Genomic DNA, 25,134 nt, shown 5'->3' on the forward strand with positions numbered 1-25,134 from the left:
CTACCAGTTATACGCCATTTTTTTATTCTTAGCAATTTGTCTCCTTTTTATTAAATGGTTAGTAATTCAGAACTTTAGTATTTCACAACGTGTATTTCATAAGACAAGACCTTTCTTTGGATACCAGAATTAATGTGCTGCCATACGGGGATATCAGTGTTTCACAAACACATCTTGTTTTAAGCTATATCGATAGATAAACTACTTCCTGGTCACAATGCTGTCAAATATGGTAAATGTCCTGGACACGTGGGCTTGTTTATGTCTATACGAAATACGGTGATTATCAATTCACGATATATACATGTCCGATGTGTAGGGAAATAAAGAGAGAAATTCGCGTGTCTATCGAAACAACTATAGTACTACAGTTCCTATCATTTAACACAAAATCGACACTTGTTGACGTCATTATAAAATGTTGTAGATAAAAACAGGGAAATTAAAATAAGTCCAAAATTCACAAGGAAACTAATGTATAAAGGCGTCTATTTTTTGTGGATATGCTTAATAAAAAAAATTCTTTGTTCTACGTGTTTCAGTTTAAGCAGACGCCAAACCACGTCATTCATCATGAAATTAATTTTACACTTATTGATAGTAATGGGGGTGTCCACCGTTTCTAATGAGAGGGTCTTGTCTTTCGTAGACAGGGATGGAGAATTCCAACACATGGCGCTAGATCATCAGACGGGAAATATTTTCATCGGAGGCATGAATAAGATTCTGAAGCTCTCTTCGAATTTGGAAATCATGGAACGTGCAATAACCGGCCCACAGAATGATTCTCAAAGATGTGGAGTTTCGGATTATTCTTGTTCGTCAGAGCTGGTTTTAACAAATAATACTAACAACGTTCTCCTAGTACACGAGGACGAAGTCGTTGTTTGCGGTTCTATCCGTCAGGGAACTTGTGAAATTCGCAGGTTAGGAAATATAAGCGATTTAATAGGGGTAGGATCATTGGCTGTTGTTCCTAATGAAGAAAATGTGAATTCTGTTGCTTTTATTACTGAAGTTTTCAATTCACGAAAATCAAAAATGGAATCTATGATGTATGTAGCCACCGAGGGCAATAGTTTTCCAAAATATTCCATTGAACGTAATTTAAGAACCTCTGTTCCTGCTGTAAGTATCAGAAGTCTCAGTGAAATCTATTTCAGTACAACAGGAGAAATGCGCTTCGTTACCGACTCGTCTTTCGTAGAACCGAAAAATGTTTTATACGTCAGTGGATTTTCTGTGGGAAATTTCAGCTACATCATATCCAATGAAAGGCGGAAAACACACTCTCAATATCATTCGAAAATCGCTCATATGTGTAGGCTTGATGATCATTTAAACACTTACATCGAGATTCCACTAATCTGTAGAGAAGGGAAAACAAATTTTAACTTTGTCCATTCGGCAAAAGTGATCAAACCGGGGATCTATTTTAAAAATTCCACGAAACAAAAACTTACCAACTTGTCTTCCGTGGAGGATATTCTGGTGGGCGTGTTCACCGAAACCCTGAGTAACAGAAGTGCAATGTGTGTGTATCAAATGTCTGACATAATACAAAATATTCTAGACACTGCAAAAGAATGTCTGAACGGAAATTACACATTTGCTGCACATCATAAGTATGATTATGGTAATCAATGTCCTATCAGATATACGGTTAGTTATATTTGATTTCATTGTTACACTTGTAGTATAGCTATATACATACACTTTAAATCTCTCTCTCTCTCTCTCTCTCTCTCTCTCTCTCTCTCTCTCGGAATATCCAGCCGTTAAATAAGACGTACTATTAAGTACTTCCGTATTCATAGACGTGTCTTGTTTACAACTGCAACGCATTCATGAGGAAAATGGTTATCATTACAATGTGTAAAAATATCAAAGGCAAAACATGGAAATCTAGATATATGATATCTAATGGCATCGCAGAGAGGGTTCTTTATCGTAATAACACCTACCTTTTACACATACCTTAGAAAGATCTAAGATGTTGAGCATTTGAGGAATGAGCAGTCACTGCCCATTTTTTCGTCTTCAGTTTGAGGCGGCTAATGTATGAACAACACTTTCCGGTCACGAACCTAATGTTCTAACCACTGAGCCACTGCAACCGATAATAAAGGTACACTAATTACCCGAAATGACAGGAATTACATAAATACTTTTTTACTTTTTCACAGGCACCATCTTTCACTGACGCTGAACTCCTTTGCTTTACGTTAAGTCACTTCATCATTACTAATGGTGCACCAATTGAAGGGTCACCTGTTCTGGAATTTCCAGCCATCGACAAAGTTCCACTGCTGAATTCTCTCGCCTTGTTGGTCGTAGATTCGGGTCACACTGTGGCGTTTGTGGGCACCACGAGAGGACAATTACGAAAGGTGGGGACGTGTAGCAAAATTTATGCTTTATTATTTCATTTTCATTAAGGAATAAATGTGTAGGTTGTTCGTATTATGGTCACATATAAACAATAGAAGTAAGGGTAACTATGCAGATATTCCTCCACGCTTTCATTGTTAACAAAACAATAACAAATTCTAAACATGTATTCCTTGCATCTATGTTTTGTAATATATGTATAATATATATATATATATATATATAGATAGATAGATAGATAGATAGATAGATAGATAGATAGATAGATAGATAGATATTATACATATATTTTTGTTTTTTTGTTTTTGACAGCGGATTGCTCCGTTTACCTGATCAATATATAGAGTTTACGGTGGATGCGACTGGTAGACAGGGAATGCTTACTCGTCATAGGCACCACTGGTGCGTCCAAGGTTTCGTGTTTGCCCAACTCTGTATTTTGTATATATATATATATATATATATATATATATATATATATATATATACGATTAAAGGCATAATCTTTCTTTTTAACTTGTTTGATGAAATGGTGAAGATAACAGTGATAAATCTTAGCACTTCTATAAGAAATACAAAATACAGAGTTCGGCAAACACGAAACCTTGGACACACCAGAGGTGGAATCGAGTGCCTATGACGAGTAAGCATTCCCTGTCTACCAGTCGCATCCACCGTGAGCTCTATATATTGATCAGGTAAACGGAGCAATCCGCTGTCAAAAACAAAAACAAAAATATATGTATAATATCTATGAAGCAGAATTTATTCAAAAACTTCTACGTGTGAAGAAAAAATCTTACTGTGGCTTTCAATTTCACATTTAGATACCTTTATATCGACGACGTTTTGTGTATTAACAATAATAATTTTTATTCATATGTCGATTCGATATATCTCAATAAACTCAAAATAAAAGGCACTACACAGTCCTCTATATCTGCTTATAGACATATTTGGATAAATCGAACATTAATGTCAACAGCAAACTAACAACACAATTTTATGACAAATGATACAACTTCAGCTTCTCCATCGTCAACTTCCCATATATCCATGTAGCAATATTCAATTATCACCTGCATATGGGGTTTATGTCTCTCAACTGATTTGATACGCAAGAGCCTGTTCTTCATATGGTCAGTTTTTAAATCGAGGCAGGCTACTGACAAATATGTTGATGGTCCAGGGGTTTCAACAGTCTTATTTAAAGTCAGCATTTTGCAAAATATATGGCCGTTGTAACGATCTAGTTTGCCAATACAACCTATCATTGGGTCAAATGTTGTCTGACGTGTTTCATACCGATTGTTTGGCTGTTCTTGGCACACATATTTCGACTACGGATAACTCAGTCTACCTAATCGACATATAGGGCTTACGGCGTATGTGACCGGTCAACAGGGAATGCTTACTCCTAGACTCCTGATCCCACCTCTGGTATATCCAGGGGTCCGTGTTTGCCCAACTATCTAATTTATATTGCTTATAGGAGTTATGGGATTGGTCACTATTCGTTATCTTCACCTTTCGTATTGATAAATGTCCATAAATGTTCATATCACAACAGAAAGTTTTTATTTAATTGATACGCAATTATATAACTCTTTGACAGATAGTACTCCATTCTTCGACAGAAGCATGGGAATATTCAAGCGTTTCATTGACAGAGGCACGGGAATATGGAAGCGTTGTATTGAATCAGGCGAACTCTTTTCTACAGGATGTGATCGTTGATAACATTAACAAATATGTGTTTACAATTACCAGAGACACGGTAAATGAAAGATATATTAACCTGCCAATGGACAAGATTTAATTACTTTTAGCCTAAAACGTTGATTTGCAGGTTATTTTTTTCAAAAACGTTTGACCAGATGTTATTTCATGAACGCTTCAAGAAAGTTCTCTGTTATTTTGCTACAATATCATAATAACACACCCAGTAAGGGGTAGTGTTTAGTTAGTTTAGTGGTCTATTCAGATTTAGTTTGTTTGGGGGTAATATCTTTAGATTTAGTTTGTTTATAGGTAGTCTTCTTTAGATTTAGTTAGTTTAGGGTATTAGACTACTAGTAACCTCATTAGTTTGTTTAAGTGTCTGTGGACACATTGTTCGATATATTCAGGCATTTCAACACTGACTTTTCCGATAGATTTAGACATTTCTTGCGTAACTTGCACATTAGTACCTACTACTAATTGTCTACTATATAATTTGTTGTAGGACCATACATGTTCATATACTTTTCCTGATTGTTTTATCAAAGATCATTGAATACTTTTAAGACTTTTAGTTTTAATTCTTTTTTAATTGAATCCACAAATATGTTGTGTGTATCTAACAGGTTTACAAAGTACCTACCAGTGAATGTGAAGGTTATGCATCCTGTGAAACTTGCAGAAAAGATCCATACTGTGTGTGGCGCACTCTCCAAGGAAGGTAGTGTACTCTATTCATAGGCTCACGGCTGGTGTGACCGGTTGAAAGGGGATGCTTACTCCTTCTAGACACCTGATTCCACCTCTGGTATATCCATGGATCCGTGTTTGCCCAACTCTCTATCTTGCATTGATTATAGGAGTTATGAGATTGATCACTGTTCGTTATCTTCACCCGCCATTCATGGCATTTCTTCAACTTCCCTCGGTTTTCATTGTAAACATATCGACATTGATAAACGTAAAAGTCTAATCTTATGTCTTCATTGTCATTGTTAATTGTGCACCACACTCTAGGTGTCAGCATGGAAGGGAATATGAGAACGTAACACTGGGAGTAGATATCCTCAGCGGAAACTGTCCACGAATATCTTCAATCAGTCCTAAGAATATCACCATGGATGATGTAATGGAGAATAAAAAGGTAAGTTTTAAACGATTGATTGAATATTGTTTTACGTCCCTCTCGAGAATCTTTCATTCATATGGAGACGTCACCACTGCCGGTGAAGGGCTGCAAAATTTAGGCCTATGCTCGGCGTTTATGGCCATTGAACAGTGAGGGATCTTTATCGTGCCACACATGCTGTGACACGGGACCTCGGTTTTTGCGATCTCATCCGAAGGACCGCCCCATTTAGTCGCCTCTTACGACAAGCAAGGGGGTACTGAGGACCTATTCTAAACGAAGTTGACTAGATTGTTGATGTATAAAAATTAATTTCTGAAAAGCGTATTTAGATCTTTAAAAGGTATAACTTCAGATTCTCTGGCATAAGGCAGTTCGTTTTTCGTTTTCTTTCTTTCTGAGTGGTGATGTATTGTGATGTAGTCTTTTTATCGTGAGATCTTGTCTAAACACGACATCAAAGGTATCGTAGAACTAAGCACTATCTAATATTGATCTTAATTACAAGATGGTGTTTAAAACTCAGTTTGTAACATATCTTCGCACGTTCATCTTTGGGATAAGTTTTACATTACAGGCCAGCACTCTCAAGAGAAGTACCGTATATCCGATGTTTTGACGGGTATATAATTTTGGTCTATTTTGGTGTTTTCCAAAGATTCACCAAAATAATATAACAAAATTTACGTACATCAGTATTATATAGATAAATTTAAAAAAATCATAGTTCACCAACATTTTATCCACCAAAAGTAGTGGCATACCTTGTTTAACCGAATTCGCCAAATTTATGTCCTGCCAAAAACCAGTTATACGATATTTCACGTTCATATTTAGACACTATGAATTGTCTTTATTTGTCAAATCCTTAAAACAAACCTTGAAAGCGGCCTTTATAGCATGAATACAAGATATTTTGTTTTATTTTAAATTTCCTGATTATGTAGCTTAGCATCAGTTTTGAATTCCTACCGCCTGCAAACCCAGGTCTCCTTTCCTGCTTATACAGCGGTAATACAATAGAAAAATCTATATTGATGGCTGGAGAAAAATTGACAGACAACGAAATGATATGTGATCTGCCTAAGGTACCGAACCTTCCAGAATTTCCATCTCGAAGTAAGTAAAATGATATATTATTGGCTATAGAAATTACAGATTCATAGTATGCTGATAGGAAGGGTCTCAAGCAAAAACAGTTCTAGTATGAAAGGTGAACATAACGAACAGTTATCAATCTATTTTGTATTGATTGATTGATTGTATCTTGCTGAACGAGCGAAACGCTCGAGAATTTTTCACTCATATGGAGACGTCACCAAGACCGGTGAAGGGTTTAAATTTAGGCCTATGCTCGGCGCTTACGGCCATTGAGCAGTGAGGGTTCTTTAGCGTGCCACACCTACTGTGACACGGGTCATCCGTTTTTAAGGTCATCTCCGAGAACCCGTGACATTCACACCTGATGCCGAGCGTTTGGCGATGGAACTGTCACTACCTGTTTTAACGACTTAGGTCTGTCACGGCCGGGATTCGAACCCCGGCCTTCCGCATGCGGGGTGAACGCTCTAACCTCTCGGCCACCACGACGGTGCTATTTTGTATTGCTTTATAAGCTATAATAGATAGTTGGGCAAACACAGACCCCTGGACACACCAGAGGTGGGATCAGGTGCCTAGGAGTAAATATAAAATTTATCATCTTTCTAATGTATTTGGGATCAGATGGATTACACACACATAATGGTTGGGTTTTTTTTTTTACCAAAGAGCCTCAAACACCAAACTGTTAATAATATCTTGACATTTTGGAAATTATGGCATGATACAGAAGTATGCAACACACTTTCGATACATGTAGATGACTACAGTTTATATCGGATCAGTGTAAATAAGTACCCCGGTCAGTATCAACAACCAATTCTCCTGAGGTAGGTGCTATATTTAATATTCTGAAAAGATAACAAAAAGGGACCAATCTCATAATTCCTATAAAGAATACAAAATTAACAAATACGAGCCAAGGAAACACCAGAAGGGGAATAAGGTGTCTAGTATCCCCTCTTCACACCCGACGTGAGCCCTCTACCTTAAACAGGTAAACAGAGTAATCCGTAGTCAAAATGCGAATAGAAAGAACGGCTTAACATTTGATATGAAGCACGTCAGAAAACATTCTACCTAACGACGATGTATTTGCAAATATGATCGCTATAACGACGATGTAATTTGCGAAATATTTCCTTAAAAGGATATTGCTGAAACCCCTATAACATCAAATTATTTGTCAGTAGTCTAACCTTGGTCTCTTATATCGAATAAGTTGGGAGACATGAATACTCTATGTAGGTGGTCATGGAATGTTTCTACGTGAATATGGAAAGACGAAAGAGACGAAAGAGATATTGTCATCCCGTTCGTTTTAAAGTTGATATCCTAGTTTGCCATTAACGTCCATGTTCAGTGAAAGATCTAAATATGAAATAGATGTGGAAGACTTTGTGATGTCCTTTATATCGAATTCACTGGGATATATCGAATGGACATGTGAATGAAAGTGAATATTGTTAAAAATAAAACGACGTCAATGCATCTAAATACCTAACCGAAGGCCACAGCAAGATATCTCTTCGTCTTATGTTAAACATTTTGAATAAATTCTATCTTCATAAGAAATCAGATCACCTACAAAGGTGCACAATTAGTGCCCATGGTGGACTGATGTTCAAAGATTACATATAATGTTGTCAATGACAAAGCCCAACATCCTTTTGATATATTGTGATTTTAATTCCATTTACATATTCTATGGTACTGTTTTATTTACTCTTTTTAGATTGCATTAAGATGGAAATTTTCCTCTTACTTGACGGGATTAGTTTATTGTCATCAAACATCGACCTATTCAACTGCATCAATATGACAGTGTGAGTGTTAGTGAATTGTTATATTGTATGTACTAAAGTTCTGTTGCCATGGGAACTTGGTTTTTGTGTTTTTTAAGTATAACCATAGGTGACATTATCTGTTGAATATATCCCATGGTATTGGATGTACTGTGTGTCTAAAATCTGAACATGACAATTCTTCCCCGAAAGACGGAAAGAAGCAGTAAAAATTTGCACTTTATTTTCTTTATTTATCTCATTACTTTAACAGTAGATACCTGTTTTCAAACGCTCACAAGAGTAATGTAGCTATGAATTATATTTTTGATTATATATGTGGAAAAGTTAGCACTGATAAGAGTATACATATATGTGAAAAAATTAACATTGAGAAAATCCATTACCATCACATTCTCAATAACTGTAGATTTGTAGAAATAAGAGATTTCCAAATGAATGATGCCGATAGTACATACGTAGTTCAATTTCATCATGTGTCAGTTTGGAACTAGAAGCATGGTTTTAGAGCAAAGTTATTTCATTTTACAGAGATTGTCCATCTAAAACCTGTATCGGTGAGAATATCATTAATATTTACTAGTAGAATTCTATTGTCTGGGTGTTTACCAGTATGAATGCAACAGTTTCCTTCCCACTAGCCATCATTGGTTATCATGTCTAAGTATTAACCTTTATAAATTCAAAAGTTTCATCATTCCAGCTATTTTTGATAATTATTTCTGTATATCAATCTATTTATGAATTTAACAAATTAGATTTTAGCACTAACTACGATTGGTCGTTATTTTCGGGGTATTTACCTATATAACGTTACAATACATTGTATCATACTACGGCTGGTGGTTTGCTACATCTGCTATTAATCTAGATTAATTTTACTGATTCAATCACACTACCTACATCTGATATTAATCTAGATTAATTTTACTGATTCAATCACATTACCTACATCTGATATTAATCTAGATTAATTTTACTGATTCAGTCAAACTAGCTATGACTGGTCGTCATTAGTCCCCTGCCGGTTGTAAAACCGAAGGGGACTATAGCTTTCTTCTCCATCTGTCCCTCTGTCTGACTGTCAGCCTGTCCCATATTGGTTTTCCAGGCGTTTTTCGTTATGCTTGCAGTGTAGTTTCAAAGAAAGCTGAAGATAACGAACAGTGATCAATCTCATAAATCCAATAAACAATACAAAATAGAGAGTTGGACAAACACGGAACCTTTCAAAGTGGCAAACTACAGCTCAACGTTTGGTGGACAAGTTTTACAAAAATTAATTTAATATTTTAAGTTTTATTCATCGGGATCGGGATTCTGTTACGATGGAAATGCGCTAAAAGTATTACGTCTGAATAGAGGCAGTCGACGAGACTTGATCGTTAGCTTTGTAAAAGATAACTTCATCAATTCAACATTTCAAGCTCATTAATCACAAAAGGAACATATCAATGAAAATGGATATCAAATTTATTAATCACGCAAGTATTTTCGTGTAGTCGGTGAGCGCAGTCTGATGCTGTGGCAGTTGTCAAATTACCGCAATCCTGCAATTCGAAATCAGTCTTCAAACAATTGAGAGTAAGTAGTATTTAGAAGTCCTTTATAAGTATTTTCAACATACAGATATGAATGTTATATCGGTGTATTGTTTTGTGTCCAATTTGCACGATTATTTAAATATTTGCTCCACATATTTTCTCCAAAGACTAAAACTATTTCATCCCTGATAAAAAAAAAAAAAACCCACATGCGTCAACTGTGTGAACAACAAAACATTGATCTAACTCGATACTGGTAAACATGGTGACTTGGTATCAATGTATCAGGTCATAGTTCAAGGTCAAATAACATCAAATGTATGTTCTCTCGAATATCAAGTACAGACGTCAAGTAATGGGGCCGCCAGTATGGGACATGTATTGCTTATGCAATTCTACTTTCTGAATGCTTGTTTCTGAGTATTAACCTATATGAATTCAAAAGATATCACTGCACTATTTTGGATATCATCACTGTACTGTTAATATGTTTTCTTGACGTGGTACGCTTAATATGTGGTAATAAGAAATCGAAAGAATTGCACGACTACTACTAGCATACTGCATGCAAAGGTGTAAATGCAGAGAAATCTGTGAATTATGTTTTCTACCTGTGGAATGAACAGAAAAAGTAAATAGTGGACAATTAAATCCGTGTAAAGAAAAAAGTACTTCAATCATAATCCGTCAGTATAAATTGATGTTGATACATTATTCAAAGAAATATATATATATACTCAGTATGCGTTGTTTGTATCTTTATCCCTAAAAAGTGGACGGTGGATGGTCCATGTTTGGGTCCTTTAGCGAGTGGACTGCGTGTAGCCAATCATGCGGCGGAGGTTCTCAAAATCGAACACGATCAAGAAACTGCACGAATCCTGCTCCATCAGATGGTGGGGATTTCTGTGGCGGATCCGGACTAGATACCGAATCTAGGCAATGTAACACACTGGAGTGTCCAGGTATGACACTGTCTCTAAGTATATATGCTCTGCAATTCACATTTCCATGTTGTTTGAAACGTTTTCGTTTTGATTAATCTTCATATCTATTTCGTATCAATTTTACGCTTCTGTGCTGGATAATTTTAACTTATAACCTTAAATGTATTACTAATGTACTAATGGTTCATCTACATGTATATATGAAACTGGAATATGTTTTGAGAATCAGAATAGATGGGGTTAAGTTATTTACAAAGATTCCATTCGTAGTATTTTTTAACTTTTAATACATTCACTCTTTTCTAAATATATCCACAAATTACTCAATGCATAAACCAGAGAAATGTCACCGTGTTTGATTCTTGATTAAAAATTGTGATAAAAAAAAGATTCGCCATCGTAAACTTCCCATATTTATGTAGCAATATTCCATTATCAATTACATATAGTCTTTATGTTTCTCAACTTATTCGATACGCAAGAGCTTGTTCTACGTATGATCAGTTTTCAAATTGAGACAAGCTACTGACAAACAAGTTGATGTGAAAGGGATTTCATCAGTCTAGTTTAAAGTCAGCATTTCGCAAATTCTATGGTCGTTATACCGATCTAGTTTGCCGATATAAATGTAACATATCTTTGGGTCAAATGCTGTCAGACGTGTTTCTTAAACGATTGCTAGGCCGTTTTGACTACGGATAACTCAGTTTACCTGATCAAGATATAGGGCTCACGACAGGTGTGACCGGTAGACAGGGGATGCTTACTCCTCCTAGACACTTGATTCCACCTCTGGTATATCCAGGGGTCCCTGTTTGCTCAACTCTCTATTTTGTATTCCTTATAGGAGTTATGAGATTTATCACTGTTCGTTATCTTCATCTTTCCTTCACTATTAATGTTTTACTGTAAACGTAAATTAGAAAATATTCAAACACACACCGATAAGTTACTTTTTGTTTTACGTTTTTCAATTGGTTTGTTATTTTTGTTGTCGTTGTTTTTTATTTAATTTTGCAAGAACCCATCCCCCATGTTTTTCAATTCCTATGCTTAAACACTCAGTAAATTTTTCGATTTACCACAAGTAAACATGTTAAAGTGTTTTTCAAAGCGGCAAACATTGCTACTAATCAATTGCTACATTTAAATAAAAACGATGCGATTTGTAAAAGAAACGGCGCCAAGACTGGAAATAGTTTAGATGTTTTGGTCATTGAATCATTCAATAAGCTAGGAACGGAAAAGTAAATTGTAAGCTTATCAAACTCTCAAAACATTCAACGTCATACCACAAATGACAACGTTTGTAGATTTACTGGTGAAGCATTAGGATAATAAATAAGAACGTCGTATCACCGATCCTGTTTGTACCAGAAGTACTGTAGATTTGGCATGGTGTACTTAAAAGCTACAGGTTATTCACTTTCGAAATAAATATAACACCAACAAATATATAGAGCAAAATAAGTAGTAAATAAGTAGACGATTTTTTGAAAACTCGTTCGAGTTTCATATATCACTGACAATTTGAATGAAAGTTCGATAATATTTGTACAGCTCGCAGTGTCTACGCCTTGCTGGGCCAACCCTCTTCATTATGTCATCAGAAAACGTACACTTAATGGAACTTTCATTTCATCCAAAGTACAGAAATTTTTACTTTATTCTAATACCTATAGTGTATGGGATATGGACCCCGTTTGAAGAAATTGAAGAATGGAGTCAATGCAGTGCTACTTGTGGTGAAGGTATAGAAAGCCAAATCAAACTACGCACCTGTATTCAGCGTGGCTTACAAGACGTCTTGCAGATATGTAACGGATCAGTCATTCAAAAGGACACCAGACCCTGCAATGTCATGGAATGTGCATCAGGTGTTACGAGATTTTAATTTTCTTGTATTCTGTGTATGGGGAAACATCCTCCTTTTATTTGGTTATGGCTCAATGATGACAATTTGTTTTTAATATTATCAACATTTTGGGGAAGAATGTTTTGTATATCTATTTTGGTTGTTTGTTTTTTTTTGTAGGATATGCAACTTTGATAGCTATTGCGGTGTCTGTGGCGGGTGTTGTAGTATGCATAATACCTTTTGCCTACTATGTATATTACTGTGGAAAATCGAAGACTGCACAACATAACTCACAGAAGAAATTCAAAGATCGTGATAATGCAAGCGTGGAAGATGAGGCTTATCCTCACTATGAAGAAATCAACGACCACGAAATAAATCCTTTCCATCGAACGAATTTGGAAGAAATTCCATCTTTAGATGGGGCATATTTAGGAGTAGTGGAAATGACGGATGTTGACATCAAAGGCGCAAGAGAAGCACGGGCTACATTGGAGCCATTTGATGATAAGCGCACGGATATTCACTGGTACATGGGAGTACACCAAAGCAATGAAAATACTTACGATAAATTGATTCGGGCCACTGTCCTGGAGGGGATCGAAAACCAAAATGATGACAAAAATCTTTGCAATATAGCCAACGAGAGTTGCATTGAAACAGAACATCCTGTGTCTGAAAATTTGGAGAGCGACAAAAAGGCCTTCTCTGGAATTGTTGTGACCAAACTGTGATGAACATGGGAATTACTGTAAAGAATCCTCATCAAATGTAATTTCTGTTTCTGAATAACAAAGGATTATTGGAAAACTTCCTTAGATGTATCTTTCAGAAAAGAATTTTTAAAGCCAAACTTATATTACATGTCACAGGAATAAGAAAAATTAATGCGGAATTGGATTTAAATGGAACTCGGAAATATTCATATCTTGTGATCAGTCATCCATAAAATTTCTATGAGAAACAATATTCTGATTCTACGCACATGTACTCTGAAGTTGATAATAATAAGATGCATGCCGGAGTTCCTCTTTGATAATATTTACGTAGTCTTTAGAGATCGGATCTTCCATAATCTGTTGAAATCTCCATGGGCACAAATTGTGTTCCTTTTTATCCGATCTGTTTTAGTATTCTTAGAAGGCAGTGTTTATTCAAAAGCTCCTACACGAGAAGAAAAATATCTTGTTGTGGTCTTGAACGTGACATAATCTTATATTTATAAAACACATTGACAATGTTTTCATATTAAACATATTCACTTTCACAACGAACAAGGATAAGTCATATTTTGAGTCGATATATGTCAGTGAACTTGATATAAAATACTCGAAAGATTCTTTCACATCTGCTTCAAATTCAGATATTGTATTGAATATGAACATTAAACGCAAACTATCAATTCAACTTTATGACAAATGGGATGATTTAAGATTGTCAACTTCCCAGGTAACAATATTCCATTATCACCTGCACATGGTGTTTATGTCTCTCAACTGATTCGGTACCCGAGAGCATATTCTGCTTATGATCAATTTTTAAACCAAGCCAGGCTACTGACAAATATGGTGATGTTACAGGAATTTAAACAGTTTCTTTAAAATCAGCATTTTGCAAATTCTCTGTAGTAGTTGTTGCAAATACAACATGCCATGAAGTCGAATGCCTTCTGGCATGCTTCATACCAACGGTAATGCACTTCTGTACTCAAAATTGGTATGTAAATAATATTATGTTTACTCCTACTAGGCACTTGATCCCACATCCGGTGTTTCCATGGATCCGTGTTTGCCCAACTCTTAATTTTTTAATCTTTAGAGAGATCCATGTTGGTATCGGCAATTGTTCATTGACTTGGCCAATGTATGATGAATCCTAATAAGACAAATCTAAAATACTTTAGATTAAATTTTATGAGAAAAAATAAAACAAAATACAAATGAGTCATAAACATCGATAAATGGCAATTCAAAATCCTCCGATGTAAAAATGGCAATCTTAGAAGTGGAGATATTCATTCAAAACCTTCGATTCGGCCATACAAATCAAAATGGAAATATATTTGATTGTCCTTTTATGCAAGGTGAAGATAACGAACAGTGATCAATCTCATAACTCCTACAAGCAATGCAAAATAGATAGTTGGGCAAACACGGACCCCTGGACACACAGAGGTGGGATCAGGTGCCTAGGAGGAGTAAGCATCCCCTGTTGACCGGTCACACCCGCCGTGAGCCCCATATCCTGATCAGGTAAACGGAGTTATCCGCAGTCAAAATCAGTGTGTTAAGAACGGCTTAACAATCGGTATGAAACACGTCAGACAGCATTTGACCCAATGCGAGGTTGTATTGACGAACTAGATCGTTATAACGACCATAGAATCTCTTGTAGTGATTGTGAACAAGGTAGTATTTAACATCAACATCTCTTGTAGTGATTGATCACTGTTCGTTATCTTCACCTTTCTGTTATTGGTGAAAGCAGGAGAACATGGTATTATAACACATGTAATGATTGTTAAACTCGGAGATGATCACTGTTCGTTATCTTCACCTTTCTTTTGAGGAAAGCAAGAGAACAAGGTATTATAAACATACAAATCTCTTGTAATGATTGTTAAACTCTGAGATGTGCGACTTGTTTGCTACCTCGCAACGTTGGTAATGGTTTCAGAGGAAATGGAGCGTTTTAGAACATCGTACGGGCACTCCCGTGAAGTTTTCCCCAATTCACTATACTGATGTTCTGTAAGAGACGTTTCATTTGTTTCTCTCTCGCTTTCCAGATTTGTGAAATCGCCAGTATCATTGGGGCTTAAGAAGTAACCTTCATTCAAATCTACAATCTCTTCGTACACTGAATTCATAGTATCAGAATGTTCTAGAACTGCAGTGATGTAGTTGTAATGTGAATGCATTGGTTCTGTTTCCTCTTCACGGGTCGTTTGATGTGAAGATAAGACTTTCCTTGATTTCATTTGTCGACGATAACAAACGCAGACTGTGCTGCTCAGAATTATTAAAACTACACTGGCAGTTATGGCTAAGCTTACAATCGCCACATTCTCTCCTAAAAAAACAAAATTGAAAACTGTTTGTAAAACTGAATGAATCAATATATACACTGTATGCCATTAAATAGTATAAATTGCTAAGAAACAAGTTTTAGATTCAATCCTTATCCATTTTTTGTTCATATTGGAGTACAACATTCTTTTTATAACATGGCATGAGGTGCAACAAAATCACCATAGCTACACAATGAAAATGTACATGATACTAACATCATCCACTATCAATAGCTACACAATGAAAATGTATATGATACTAACATCATCCACTATCAATAGCTACACAGTGAAAATGTACATGATACTAACATCATCCACTATCAATAGCTACACAATGAAGATGTACATGATACTAACATCATCCACTATCAATAGGTACAGAATGAAAATATACATGCTACTAACATCATCCACTATCAATAGCTACACAATGAAAATATACATGATACTAACATCATCCACTATCAATAGCTACTCAATGAAAATATACATGATACTAACATCATCCACTATCAATAGCTACACAATGAAAATATACATGATACTAACATCATTCACTATCTATAGCTACACAATGAAAATATACATGCTACTAACATCATCCACTATAAATAGCTACTCAATTTTTACGGTGTAAAGTATTTAACAATGCTAATCAACCAATCACATTGTGCATTGCAACGGAAGTTCTATCATTTCTAATAAGCATGACAATTTATAATGCAAATAAGATAAGTAACTGACATATCTGTTGCAGTTTATGCACACTAGTGGCTGAAATATTGAAGAGTACATATATAGCAAAACCTGTCTAATCTGACAGGCTCTAGCCGACAGGTGCCGGATTAGACAGTTTTCATTGTACAAACTATTTAGAACTGCATTGCGATGTATTCTATTAATATGATTTATTAATGGTATATCAAAGCATGCCTACTACCATAAGTCAATATTTGTCAAAAATTCTGTTAAACGATTTAACATGAACCTTATTGATTTGTCTGTTGACAATCCATAATATGTCATGATTATTATTGGTAGGTGGTGGTTGTTTTTACAATATAAAATCACGATTCCGAAATATATCTAAGATTAACTGATAAGCTTATAAACAATATAGCAGTAATGTCGTAATAATTACCATGAACTTTCTTGTGTTTACTACGTTAACAAATTGACAAAAACAGCTGTTACCTGATGGACATTCTCCTGGGATGCAGGCGCGAATTTCTTGTTCAAATGCTGACCCATTACAGACCTCTGTTTCTATTATGACGACAGATGAGATGCAGGTCCGCAGTTTTATACGACTTTGTTCCCTTCGCCACATGATACGCTACACTGACTCCAGTTCTGGACACCTTGAAATTCTGTCCAGGCACCGTACACTGAAATGTAAAACGTTCCACACAGGGAAAGGACACGCCTTTCAAACAGGGAAAGGACACGCCTTTCAAACTTAATTGCATATCTATTTTTACATATACAGATATGCAAACTACAAAGTATATATCATATATCTTAGAGATGTGGAAAAAAGTTCAGTTCTTTGGTTTTATATACTTTGGATTTTTATGTGTACTAGCAGATGACTGATTTAATATAGTAAGTATTTTTAATATAACACAGAGACCTACCAGGACAGTCTTGTTCATTACACTGTCGAGTCTCTGTGTTATGTTCTGGGCCTTCACAAACATTGCCTCCCTCTGATTTTGGCGGGTCGGTACATGTTCGATATTGTGTTCGGTTCTGTTGTCCACCTCCACAAGTTTGACTGCAAGTACTCCATTCGCTAAAGGGCCCAAAAGAACTCCAAAAGCCATCAACTGTTCATATCGATTTTTATTTAATATCATACTGCAGACAGTTTCAAAAAAATTAAAATCTGCGATACTCTACTTCATTTTTTAACAATATATATTCTTCTTCATTTTGAGAAAGACTTACTGAAACTCAGTTAAAATTACAAATTCATGTGCTAAGAATTCAAAATAAGGCATGGGGATGGTACTTTGTTATTTTTTTCATTGAAATTTTAAAGATCAGCTTCAGACAATCGATTAAAATTTGCAAGTTCATCAGAAATAGTTCTTACCAGTACAATTTTTCGTTGAACAGGATCTGATATGAACAAAATGAGTTACGGTTAATTTGGTGAAATTAATACTGAATTAAAAGTTTTTGAATTTATATCTTTAAGAGGAAGCTCGGTCTTTATGATCTATAAAAGAAAGCTCGGTCTCTATGATATATAAAAGGAAGTTCGATCTTTATGATCTATAAGAGAAAGCTCGGTCTCTATGATATATAAGAGGAAGTTTGGTCTTTATGATCTATAAGAGGAAGCTCGGTCGTTATGATTTATAAGAGGAAGTTCGGTCTTTATGATCTATAAGAGGAAGTTCGGTCTCTATGATATATAAACGGAAGTTTGGTCTCTATGATCTATAAGAGGAAGCTCGGTCTCTATGATCTATAAGAGGAAGCTCGGTCTCTATGATATAAGAGGAAGCTCGGTCTCTATGATCTATAAAATGTGTGTACACCTTGCAAACTTACGTGTTTGTTACTTCACATTCAAAGAAATCGATTTGTTCGAAAGCTATCGGTGTTCCATCTAATAGCACAGACAATTTCATCCTGATACAGCCTTTAAAAAAGCGGAAAATATTAAGACAGTATACATAATGCACATTACATGTAATATACGACAATGTATCTATATTAATATACACAGGTAATTATATCGCTTGGTTCGGAATTTACTATTAAAGGGTAAAGGTAGAGAACTCTAAATGACTGTTATTGTTGTGTTGAAACAGTTATTGTTGTGGCTTTCGTTATTACACTTGTTTTAACAGCTGCTGTTGCTGTTGAAAATGGTGTTGATGTGGGAGGGTTTTTTGCAGTTGTTGGCACAGTTGTTTTTGTTGTTAGAGTATATTTTTGTTATTATTTATTTTCCTTGTTAATATTGTTGATGTTTTTAGAGTTGTTGTTTTGTTATTTTTATTTCCCTTGTTAATATTGTTGATGTTTTTATAGTTGTTGTTTTGTTATTTTTATTCTCGTTGTTGTTGTTATAATTGTTGTTGGTTGTTGTTGTACTTATTTTTGGTATTGCTACAGTTGTTGTTGTTGTTATAATTGTTGTTGGTTGTTGCTGTACTTATTTTTGGTATTGCTACAGTTGTTGTTGTTGTTATAATTGTTGTTGGTTGTTGCTGTACTTATTTTTGGTATTGCTACAGTTGTTGTTGTTATAATTGTTGTTGGTTGTTGCTGTACTTATTTTTGGTATTGCTACAGTTTTTGTTGTTGTTATAATTGTTGTTGGTTTGTTGCTGTACTTATTTTTGGTATTGCTACAGTTGTTGTTGTTGTTTTTGTTATAATTGTTGTTGGTTGTTGCTGTACTTATTTTTGGTGTTGCTACAGTTGTTGTTGAGCACCAGATGCAATATCATACAGCAGTGCACACAATTTGCAGTCTGCTTACAGTAATAAGATGACTTACCTCTATGTAACGGAAAGGGCGGTAACTCCTCCCATGGTATGCTGCACTGTATCTGATTGTCCTCGATCCTCTCGGCTGTTGTCGTCATTTTTTCTCCATACCCGTTATACGAGCATGCGTATTGACCTTCGCGTAATTGTTGTAGGTTGGCCACAGAAATGATTAACTTCAAGAAAGTTTAAGTTAAGATATAGTAATTGACAAAATTATCTGTTGAACTATTGAACTAAATATCATTCTTCAGATGAATCAGTTACATGTAAGCCAGACTTTAAACTCTTGAATAATGTATCAACTGAATAATTATTGCAACGAAGATAAAATGATAACCGGTTCATTAACAATGTCAGTATGCGAAAAACAAAAACTTATGAAGCAAATATCACAGTTCTCAGATTTTCTCATTCTATCAAAATACATGTATGTTTTTTCAAAGTATTTCTAAACTTTCACGTGGGGATCCGGGTTAGAATAGGTCCTCAGTACCCCTTGCTTATCGTAAGAGGCGACTAAATGGGGCGGTCCTTCGGATGAGACCGCAAACACCGAGGTACCGTGTCACAGCAGGTGTGGCATAATAAAGATCCCTCCCTGTTCAATGGCCAAAAGCGCCGAGCATAGGTCTAGATTTTGCAGCCCTTCACCGGCAATGGTGACTTTTCCATATGAGTGAAAAATTCTCGAGAGATACGTTAAACAATATACAATCAATCAATCAATCATATTTCCAAACTAAAATGGAACAATGAATATATCAACCCGTGCTTAGATTTTCGTACATCAATGGTTTCTATCCATTCATTCTAAATATGTAGATATATCTCGCCTGTAATCCATCTCATCTCTTCCAATTGGAATTCTCAAATTCAAATCGCAGCTTGCATGTGCCTCTTTCACAGAAAATTATCATATTCTGTTTAAGATCTCACTTACGAGTGTAGGTATGTTGTTCGTTCCAGTTTTGTTTAAAGATGATATTGATGGACAAGTTCCAACCAATGCATCGGTTGAGGAGACATTGTCCGATGACATACACCTGTAAAGCAAGTGATTGTTATCTCATCCAGTTGTATCTTCAGTACATATTTACTTGTTTATTATCCATTAATGCAATATTTTTCATCTCTAACATGTACGTACACGTGTATTTCATTTTGAACACAAGTTTTCAAACAACCGTTCTGATGTCATCTCTGGTCAACTTCTATATGAATTAAAATGATTCCCAAATAAACATTATGTTTTCTTCATCATACGATATTTTGATCGTTCATTGAAGAGATACCAACATTTTCAACTCCGAGGCAACTTCTCCAAGCTCTGAATCGAAATATGAAGGCTGATTACATGTAGCTCAGCACATCTCACTTTCAAGGTGGAAAATATACACAACTAGGGAAACTATTTGTCAACATATCTACATAGTAAGGAAGTAACGCCATAATTGTGGTATACAGGATTGGTATCACCTCGTGGGTTTTTCCCGCCTTTTTACACTTGCAAACAGTTTCATTCGGTCCGTTTAAAATTCGCCCAGACGAAATTGTATCAAATTTAAAATAAAATTTAGATAACTCGGTCTCGAATATACTCGCCCAGTCTTCAACTTTACTACTGACAAGAAGGACAAAAAAATTAAAATCAAGAAGAAAAGAAGCTGAATATTTTCCTGCATGTAGTATTGAACCACAGAAGATGACCTACAACAAGGTTCTGAAAAAGGTATGTCTTTCTCGATGGCAGATACACATAGTACCGGTAGTATTGAACCTGGTCATGAGCTATTAACTTTTCAAGATTAATTTCAAGTAAAGTTGTTCTTCTGAATTCGATGATTGATGACATTTGCTTTCATAAGTAGATTTCTTACTTTATTTTTTGAGTGTCCCATGTGCAGTATGGATCGCGTATACAGTTATCGCAGACAACATATTGTGTGCAGGTCTCCACTTTCATTTTGATAAGCTAAAAACAGTAAAAAAAATTATTCTCTGCATGCTAATCTAACTCTCTGTTTAGTATTCAAAACTTTTCATAATTAGATACATGTAGTATATTGAAGATTTTCCATACAAATAGTGCATTTTCTTCAAATCAATACGGCAAAGATTTGGCGTTTTACCATCTAGTTTGCCAATACAAACCTATCATTGTATTAAATGCTGTCTGACGTGTTTCATACCGATTGTTAGACCGTTTTTGACACATTGATTTTTACTACAGATAACTCCGTTTACCTGATCAAGATAGAGGGATCACCGCGGGTGTGACCGGTCGATAGGGGATGCTTACTCCTCCTAGGCTTCTGATCCCACCTCTGGTATATGCAGGGGTCCGTGTTGCCCAACTCTCTATTTTGTATTACTTACAGGAGTTGTGAGATTGATCACTGTTCGTTATCTTCACCTTACATGAGGAATAGTAATACAAAATTGAGTAAATGGGCAAACACGGGTCCCTAGACACACCTGAAGTGATATCATGTGCCTGGTAGGAGTAAACATCCCCTTTTAACCGCCCTGGGCCCTCGATATTGACCAGATGACGGAAATCGGTCGTACTACAGTGTTGATATCCGTCCAAATGTTATCATCATAAAGTAGAATCTCACGAATAGTTTGTTGAACGAAGTGATTTGAAATGAGTTGAAACATTGGACAAAAACCGATATTTAAAAAAAACGAAAAGAATGATATTTCCATAAACGTTTCATTTTTATTTATTGCATGTATGTTTCTTGATATGGGGCGATAAATATGTTGCTGTTCATCATCAGTATGCTAATAATGAATTAATTTCCTTGGAGTAAAACATAGAGATTTTGTCGGTTTAATGACAATGAAGAGTGATCAGTCTGTAACGTACTAATGTGCAATACTCAGTTACCTTTCTAGGAGTGAGAACGTACAGATGTTGGCGATCGTAATCAGTAAATGTGTATCTTGTAATGGGCATCCCAGCATCTAAGGTGACCTCGCTGTATTCCTCTGCGATCCCTGGTGCTTCAATCTTTACCTGTAAGGTCATAGCTTTGATTGATCGCGTGAAAGATGTGCAAGAGTTTTTGTTACATGCCAGTAATACAGTACTTGTCAAAAGTAACATATTAATCACGTGAGAGACGTGCAAGAGTTTTTGTTACATGCCAGTAATACAGTACTGGTCAAAAGTAACAGATTGAGTGTCAGATTTTGAAAATTCATGAGAGTGTGAACTGCGACGTTTCATGCCGCTGGCGTACTTCTTGAGGCGCGTTAGTATACTAGCGTGAAACGTTGAAGGTCATACAATGTACCTACTTGTATTTTCAAAAATGAAATATATTTTTCATATTTACATTCTGATTTCATATCTGTCGGAATTCCCAGTCTTTAAGGTAGCTCGTTAAACTAACTTTTTATTTAATGTATCACTCTTTCTATGGTGAAATCATACTTCATAAGAAGTATTTTAACGAGCCATTAAATACAATTTCAGTGTAATGAGCTACCTTAAAATAAACGAACTATATCTATAAAGATTCATACGCGCTTTTTATCACAACCGCACTGTATCCATGCGGAAATGGCTGTTATTACAATTTGTAACGATATCTAAGGCAAAAACATTGGAAATGTCAAGATATAGAATTGTCTAGGTGTTTTGATTGTTACCTTTATCACGACGCCATTTGTTGTACCGACGAATGCTACAGTGTGACCGCTATGTGTTGTAGTTACTATGAGCGAAGAAGCAGCAGTATCGATGGCGTAGCTCGTGCTAGAGACGACAGGCTCTGGACCATCAATAGGAGTGTTAAATTCGTATTTCCCGCAATAATCATCACCAATTTCAATTGTCTACCAAAAACAAGTGGTAGTGTTTCGTAATACCATAAAAACTAACTACAGAATTTAATGATTCCATGAAAAGAAATTGGTAAAATGTCTTGCGGTTATATTTGTTGATTTGTTAAATTATTAGCATCGTACATTGTTATAGATATTTTGTATATGAATACTAAGCATTACTCGTTTTACTTTAAATATTTTAGCACATGCTCCCTTCTCTCTATCTATAAACAAACTGTACATACTGAACGTTTGCAGTTTCTCGGAGAAACTATATGATCTGGTCCAGTTTTTCCATTACCATCGAAACATTTTCTAATATTACGGGAAAACACCCGTCTTATGAGTCTGCTTGGAAAGATGCACATGACAGATCTCCTGTCCTTTGTTACCGGTTTATCTGGATTTCCGAACCCGAACATTCCAAATAGGACGTCCTCGTCTTTAGGTATTCCTAGGGCCCTTGCCAGGTAACTACCAGGTTTACTCAGATATGCTGTTTGTAACAAATTGTACAATTTCCCGTTGTCCTCGCACCTTAAAGATGCCTCGGCATATGAATAAAATCTCCTATCAAATTGACACACTCGTATCAGCTTCGACACATAGTCATTTGTTTGAACGCTAGACTTTTGAATTGTAGCTAGGTAGCTGAAATTTCTAGATGCAAATCCATACACGTATCGAATAGGGAATGAATCTCGGACAACCTCATCCGTCATTGTAGAAGAACTGGTCAGTAGATCGTTATATGTGAAATCAAAGTCGAGTATGTTCCTGCTACTGAAGGCGGGTAGTAGACTTCTAATGGCCCTTAGTCCGGTGTTAGTCCAGGAGGCCCCAACATACAGAGCAGTGGACTGAGATGACCCATCACTGCTAGGGCCGGGGGCCAAAAATGCGATAGTAGTGGCTGTTTTATTATTGGCAACTATAGGTCTTCTTGGTTTTTCTTTAGGACCTGAGCTGGGCAGCAATTCCAGGCTGGACAGATTACGCTTCTCACAAGTTCCTTGATATAAACTTGTACAGATTATAAGCTCGTCTTGGTTAGGTTGCTCTCGTTTATTTACAAGAAGAACTTTAACATAGCTATTGTACATTTTCTTCTTACAAGTAGAATCTTCCGAATAAAAGCAGTTTGGATTGTCCAATTTCGGTCCAATTTTCTGTGAAGTTTGGAGACTTAAGTTTCCTGCAAATACCCGATGAATATAATTGGTTCCTCCTATGATTATTTCGTCGGAGTCATATGCACACAGGTGCGTGAAATCGTACGGCGAATTTGGATTATGAAAGACTTTATTAATAGGTGACTCCGAGGAAAGAGAAACAGGTATACTCAAGTATATCCACACCAGTACGGCGTCCAAGTTCCACCGTAACATCATCGATAACAGATTCATAGTACAGGAACTCGGTGTATATTGTCTAAACCAACACGTAACACAATCCGACGCTACTTATAAAGATGTACAGGTAGGAACTCGAATTTTATGTTTAACGGGGAAAATTCGTATCGAACAGTTTTAAATCATGTAAAATTCGTCCGTTCGTCAATCCCGCCGTTGGCCACTCCCAAGCTTGAATAAACTCCCCCGATAGTCAACACGAGAAGTGGCTGGTTTTTATTGTAAGAGTTACACTCGAGCGCAAAAGGAAGTCCACGCATTTCATGAAGTGAATCATTGTACGGGATCATGTGGGATCGCTCGCTCCAGAAGTGAAACCGTGTTATGCATTATGCGAGATGTTTGGTGTATCATAAGATGACGTTTGTTTTTATTTCATTATAAACAATAGATAATATTATACTTATCAAAGACTGTAGTCAAGATTCATTGAGCTTTGTTTGATAAAATAAGTCGTTAAACCGCTCTGTTTAATCATTGACAAAGGATACAAATAGAGCCCAATAATTATACAAGCTGGCTATTTAAATATATCTGTCAACATTTTGATTCAGTGATGCATATCTTTTTTCCATACTTATTACCAATTAGTCCAGATTTATAATTAGTCCAGATTCAATTAGTCCAGATTTATCTTTGATGCTTCTTTGTGTCAATATTTACACATGTGCTCTTCACAATAAATAAAATGTATTAGATAAAATAAAATATCGCGAAACGCTCTTCACAATGAATAAAATGTATTAGATAAAATAAAATACCACGAAACGCTCTTCACAATAAATAAAATGTATTAGATAAA

The 25,134-nt window shown here is 35.8% G+C and overlaps 2 protein-coding genes across 5 annotated transcripts; one reads left to right on the forward strand and one right to left on the reverse strand.

Moving 5' to 3' along the window:
- Positions 1 to 467: 467 nt before the first annotated feature.
- Positions 468 to 13,899, forward strand: LOC125654118 (plexin-B-like). The gene is made up of 11 exons (XM_048883900.2): positions 468 to 1,662; positions 2,187 to 2,390; positions 4,007 to 4,168; positions 4,740 to 4,834; positions 5,131 to 5,257; positions 6,190 to 6,361; positions 8,079 to 8,169; positions 8,680 to 8,705; positions 10,466 to 10,657; positions 12,322 to 12,516; positions 12,675 to 13,899. The coding sequence occupies exons 1-11, from the start codon at positions 475 to 477 to the stop codon at positions 13,229 to 13,231; spliced, it is 3,009 nt and encodes a 1,002-aa protein (XP_048739857.2). The 5' UTR covers positions 468 to 474; the 3' UTR covers positions 13,232 to 13,899.
- A 493-nt stretch (positions 13,900 to 14,392) lies between these two features.
- Positions 14,393 to 24,729, reverse strand: LOC125654119 (plexin-A1-like). 4 transcript variants are annotated; one of them, XM_048883903.2, is made up of 12 exons: positions 23,166 to 24,723; positions 22,744 to 22,929; positions 21,977 to 22,105; positions 20,961 to 21,055; positions 20,024 to 20,126; positions 19,091 to 19,256; positions 18,133 to 18,223; positions 17,669 to 17,694; positions 17,208 to 17,399; positions 16,765 to 16,958; positions 16,315 to 16,344; positions 14,393 to 15,569 (listed from the first exon to the last, which is right to left on the reverse strand). In XM_048883903.2, exons 1-10 carry the CDS (start codon positions 24,324 to 24,326, stop codon positions 16,873 to 16,875), a joined length of 2,235 nt encoding a protein of 744 aa, XP_048739860.1. In that variant the 5' UTR covers positions 24,327 to 24,723; the 3' UTR covers positions 14,393 to 15,569; positions 16,315 to 16,344; positions 16,765 to 16,872. The 4 variants fall into 4 exon arrangements, with proteins under 4 accessions (XP_048739860.1, XP_048739859.1, XP_048739861.1 ...); XM_048883902.2 differs by lacking the exon at positions 16,315 to 16,344 and having other exon boundaries at positions 23,166 to 24,721; XM_048883904.2 differs by lacking the exons at positions 16,315 to 16,344; positions 22,744 to 22,929 and having other exon boundaries at positions 23,166 to 24,727.
- Between the last annotated feature and the right edge of the window lie 405 nt (positions 24,730 to 25,134).

The sequence above is a fragment of the Ostrea edulis genome, chromosome 7 (assembly GCF_947568905.1).
Source record: "Ostrea edulis chromosome 7, xbOstEdul1.1, whole genome shotgun sequence".
NCBI classification, from domain to species: domain Eukaryota; kingdom Metazoa; phylum Mollusca; class Bivalvia; order Ostreida; family Ostreidae; genus Ostrea; species Ostrea edulis.

Excerpts from the sequence above, each read along its gene's own strand:
- LOC125654118 (XM_048883900.2), top strand. The coding sequence starts at position 475 with ATGTATAAAGGCGTCTATTTTTTGTGGATATGCTTAATAAAAAAAATT. Across the intron at positions 1,663-2,186 it reads AATGTCCTATCAGATATACG|GCACCATCTTTCACTGACGC; the intron begins GTTAGTTATATT and ends ACTTTTTCACAG. Across the intron at positions 5,258-6,189 it reads ATGTAATGGAGAATAAAAAG|CTTAGCATCAGTTTTGAATT; the intron begins GTAAGTTTTAAA and ends CTGATTATGTAG.
- LOC125654119 (XM_048883903.2), bottom strand. The coding sequence starts at position 24,326 with ATGAATCTGTTATCGATGATGTTACGGTGGAACTTGGACGCCGTACTG. Across the intron at positions 22,106-22,743 it reads CAAATGGCGTCGTGATAAAG|GTAAAGATTGAAGCACCAGG; the intron begins GTAACAATCAAA and ends ATGACCTTACAG. Across the intron at positions 18,224-19,090 it reads GCCCTTTCCGTTACATAGAG|GCTGTATCAGGATGAAATTG; the intron begins GTAAGTCATCTT and ends GCTTTTTTAAAG.